This window comes from Oryzias melastigma, linkage group LG11 (assembly GCF_002922805.2).
Source record: "Oryzias melastigma strain HK-1 linkage group LG11, ASM292280v2, whole genome shotgun sequence".
In the NCBI taxonomy this organism is placed as follows: domain Eukaryota; kingdom Metazoa; phylum Chordata; class Actinopteri; order Beloniformes; family Adrianichthyidae; genus Oryzias; species Oryzias melastigma.
In genome coordinates, this window is record NC_050522.1 from 1,564,056 (window position 1) to 1,568,489 (window position 4,434).

Below are 4,434 nucleotides of genomic sequence, written 5' to 3' on the forward strand. Positions count from 1 at the left end.
TGCGTTGCTCCTCCCCCATATGGCCTGCTACGATTTTCACCGTTTAAGGTTTTCTGTAATCAGATGTTCTAAACTTCTTCCAAAAGAAACATGTCAAACTGCACTACAATAGTTTGAAGTAATAAAGCTAGAAGTTCAACAGACAAAACTCGTCTGTGCTCGACTATAAGCTAATGTGACTCCATCCTCACAGAATATTCCCAGTTTCCCTCTTCAAAAAGACGCTGCATGTCCTCACTGAAAGCTGGAAGCACCTTAAACCAAGAGATGACCCCGTGAGCCACTCGGTTTGTCCCTTTACAATTACCAAGTCACTAGCTTTCTGTTGTGATAATGGGAAGAATTGAAGAGGAATATTACCTGCCCACATGACGAGCACCACCACAATGATGATGAGCTCTCCGGCCCTCAGCTGGGCCGCCTGACCGACCTCCTCCATCGTCACCTCGTCTAGAGAGAGAAAACACACAGATGCACATGGAGAGTCAACAAAAAGACTTCGAGGATGCTGCAGTTCACCGTGAAACTCCCCAACCCTCTGAAAAGAAATCAGAGCGGGTGACATGAGGGCAGAGCAGCCCACTGGTGGAAACGCTCCACTCGGGTTGGTGTAATTAAAGCTAAGTGGTGGCAGAGGTCTGCAGAGGCTGAGGAGGTGGATCCAGACCCAATCAATCACTGTGGTTCTCCCACTGACGGCTGTGCTTTAAGGCTTGGACGCAGTCCTGACTCTCTGTGTGCTGACTCCTAGTTTCCCATGGTTATCCCCCCCCAACAACATCCTTTCCCTGCTTCCTAATGTGACTGCAACTGCATCTAGAGATGAACACGGAAACAAGAACTGTTTTTTAACCAAAGGCAGATGTAGCACCAACTTGTTATAAAATCTGAAGACTAGCAATGTAGGAGCTTTTTTATAGGTGTTAGAAAAATGTCAATTTCTGTTTTTGTAGATTTTTGAAGGAAAACAAGACCCAGATAAAGATTGATGTTTTGGTGTGACACTGATTAAAACAACACAAATGAAAACTGGTGCAGAGAAAGTAAAAACAGAGCTGACACAGAGAAAAAAAATTATATGAAGCTAAATTGGAGCCAATATTACTTGAGATCCAAATAAAACAAATTGAAAAAAAAGTAAAATATCCAAAACTTTTAACCATTTTACTTTTAACCTTTACTATTCTAAAAATAAGCTTGATTATTTTTAGCTTCAAATGATTTTTTTACGTTTCAAAACTTAAAATTTCAATTTTACAACTTTTTTTCAGTTTCAAATCTTTTTTTCTATTTCAACTATTCAACTATTTTTGGAGTCTGAAAATTTCTATTTCCAAACTTTTGGCCCCGTTGTGGCGTATTGGGGCGGGGCTAACTCGAAGGACCAATCAAAATCGATGAAAGTGATAACTTCACTCTTCTGTGCATTCTCTGACTCTGGGAACTGTGATTTCTATGGTCAGAAAATCAGAAAACGGCTGTTTAGTCTGTAATATCATAGTCTGAAGTTGTCCCAAGATGGGTGTAAAAAGCAGTTTTACTGCGCACTAACCACACATCCAAAACGCTGTTCTAGCCCGTTCAAAGTGCCATCTCATTCAGTTAAATACAGGTGTAGAAAACGTCCTTATATGCTTGGATAAAATGGCTTCATGAAAACGTCAGACTATGAGAGTACAGACTAAACAGACATTTTCTGACCGTAATTACCACAGTTCTGAGAGTCAGTGAATGCACCGGTACTGAAGTTACCACCCTCATCGATTTGAATTGGTCCTTCGTCTTAGCCCCGCCCCAATGCGCTACAATGGGGCCAAAAGTTTTGAAACTGAAATTTTCAGATTCAAAAATGAAAATAGAGTTCAAAGTGGAAAAAAACATCTGGAACTGAAAAATAGTTTGAAATGTTAATTTTGAGATTGAAGCTGAAAATAATTAAGTTATTTTTTTGAACAGCAAAAAGTTTTGGACATTTTACTATTTTTTCAATTTGTTTTAATTGGGTTTCAAATAATATTGGCCAAAATTTAGCTCCATCGAGATTTGAAAAAATTTAGGATCTTTAAAGGATACATGTAAAGTGGTTTGTTGTCTTACAGCAGCTTTTCAAACCAAAGATGCAGTAACTGTCGGATTGATTTAATAGTAGTTAGAGGCTAACGTCTGGTTCACACTGGACGTGATGTGGTTACTGAGAAATTCTACAAATGCTATGACGTCGTTCATCTTGACTTGTTGATCGTGTTTTAGACATTTAAAGCCACACCCCCGCACTGTAGTCGCCCCACTACATTGATCTGTGTGTCTGTTTGTTTTTTGTGTGTTTAAATTTATCTCTACAGTCTTTTTAGATACAAAAATATGAACACATTTGTTAATCGCTGTATTTTATTGTGAAAAATTGGTTAAATTTTTTAAATTGACCGAAAATTTTCTCGTGTGCTTTGGCGTAACTTCCAGCCAGGATTGACGTGGATCGCTCATGCAAAAAAACAGACTAGACGCCAAAACAACCGCTGCACCGCACGAGCTGGTCGCCGGAGGACCGCGGCACTTCACGTCTGGTGTGAACTACTTCATTAACAAGGGCGCCGAATGGAAGCGGCCTCCGTTCCACACTGGAGCACTTTTGCGTGCGGTGTGGAGTTGTGAAACAGTTCACCAATGGTCCGTTGTTTTTTGCAGGAGTTCTAAAAATAACTAGTAATGATGAAATTTCTTTACAAATATGAAAGATGTTCTATGGCAGTAAAACTCCTCACTATACACTTTAACCACTTTTCTCTGACAGACAAACATTTTCACACTTTTGTTTTTGTTTAAAGTTTCAAAATCCAAAAACAGAGAAAAAACGGGGAAAGCTGAACTGCGTTAGAGCGAGGGAACACTATTGAGGTTGGTCCATTGACAACGTGTCTCATTAGGAGACCATTACGAGATGATTCTGGAGTTGTGTTCATGTGCTGCACCTACAGATGAAGCTACCAGGACTTTCCCTTGAAGTCCAAAGTCTCCAACGCAGGGATTTGTGCAGATGAGCTGGGGATGATATTCTTCATATCTCTTTGGCCTGGCTTGCTTTCAAGTCTCCTGTTGCCATGGTGATTCCTCTGAAGCCAATCTGAAGCCTTGGGCTTGAAAGAAGGGTTGGTGGGTTTCTACACTAATGAGTTGATGTTGAAGGATAAAATGTTTTTGTTGCCTGGGCACACCTCTGGCACACAGATGACAGCTTTGAGGGCGTTAACCTCAGTGGCAGCTCTGCAGAATGTGACCTGTTCAAATGAAGGGGGGATTTTGATGTCTTTCATCAACAGTCAGCATTCGTGTCAGTAAGAAGATTTGCTTTTCAGGTGTTTGAGGCTAAAAAGTGGTTCATAAATTCATAAACGCTGAATATGTGACCACTATCACATCAAACTTGTAGACCAGGGGTCTCAAACTCGCGGCCCGCGGGCCATCTGCGGCCCGCGGGATGATAATTTGCAGCCCCCGTCTTCATATGAAAGATTACTGTTCGTGCGGCCCGCAAGGTTGATATGAATGACAGTTGTTGTGTTCAGAGCTGAACAAACCAATCACAGTGAGGTATATGGCTCTGGAGGGCGGGACATCAGCGGGCTGTCCAGTGCCTCCCTCGCTTACTCTTTCATTCCTCCAATCAGCTGGGCGGAGGAGGAGCCACGAAGCACCAAACGCGATTCGCGTGACAAATTTGCGTGCCCCGCGCGGGGAATTTGCTGCTCACGTCTTGTCAAAAAAAGGCGTTTCTGAGCTACCAGCTCCGTCTGTGGATGTCTCTCTCAGAATGAATACACATATGATGTGGAGGAATACGTTTTTTGACCTGCTGGTTGTTCCTGTTAAATCAGAGCTCCTCAAGCTCCGAGCCGCAAACCTGTAGCCCGCCCCGCGCGGCGATCCGCAGCACCCGCCTGTCAAATGTGATCCTGAGCTTGGCTCGCACCTGTGTGCGCGTGTCTGTGACTTTTAAGGTTCACACACCGGCTGTGTCGGCGTGCATTCCAGTCCATGTAAACGTGAGTAGAAGTCCGATATTCTGCTACGTGCGTTTGCATGGAACCCCGATGGAAAGCGGCCCCCGAATGCGCATTGATGCAGCCGGCGCGCACGAGCACCCCACACCTCCAATGAATGGAAGACACATAGATCAGATTTATTTATTGTGAGGAGTTATACAAAAATCTACAAAAAATGAAATCCTTCAAAGATTTTCTCGGTACCGGAGCTCACCGCCGCTTACGCGGAGCATCCATTGTCATCCTCCTCCAGGGCAGAGGCGGACAGAGCCCCCCATCCCCCGCCGCCCGCCTCGCCCGCGCGGGTCCTCTTTCCAGACGGCCGGTGGGGTCCTCCTGCGCCCAGCGCGGAGGCCACCCCCGCCGGCCTCACGGCCCCGGGAGGGAGTAAAAA

The 4,434-nt window shown here is 44.1% G+C and overlaps 1 protein-coding gene across 1 annotated transcript in view; it reads right to left on the reverse strand.

Annotated features, from left to right (window-relative positions):
• fndc5b (fibronectin type III domain containing 5b) overlaps positions 1-4,434 on the reverse strand; it is a 36,205-nt gene that overhangs the window by 8,144 nt on the left and 23,627 nt on the right. The window contains exon 6 of the mRNA XM_024257930.2: positions 361-450. Coding sequence (XP_024113698.1) covers positions 361-450 — 90 coding nt within the window. The remainder of the gene's footprint in view (positions 1-360; positions 451-4,434) is intronic.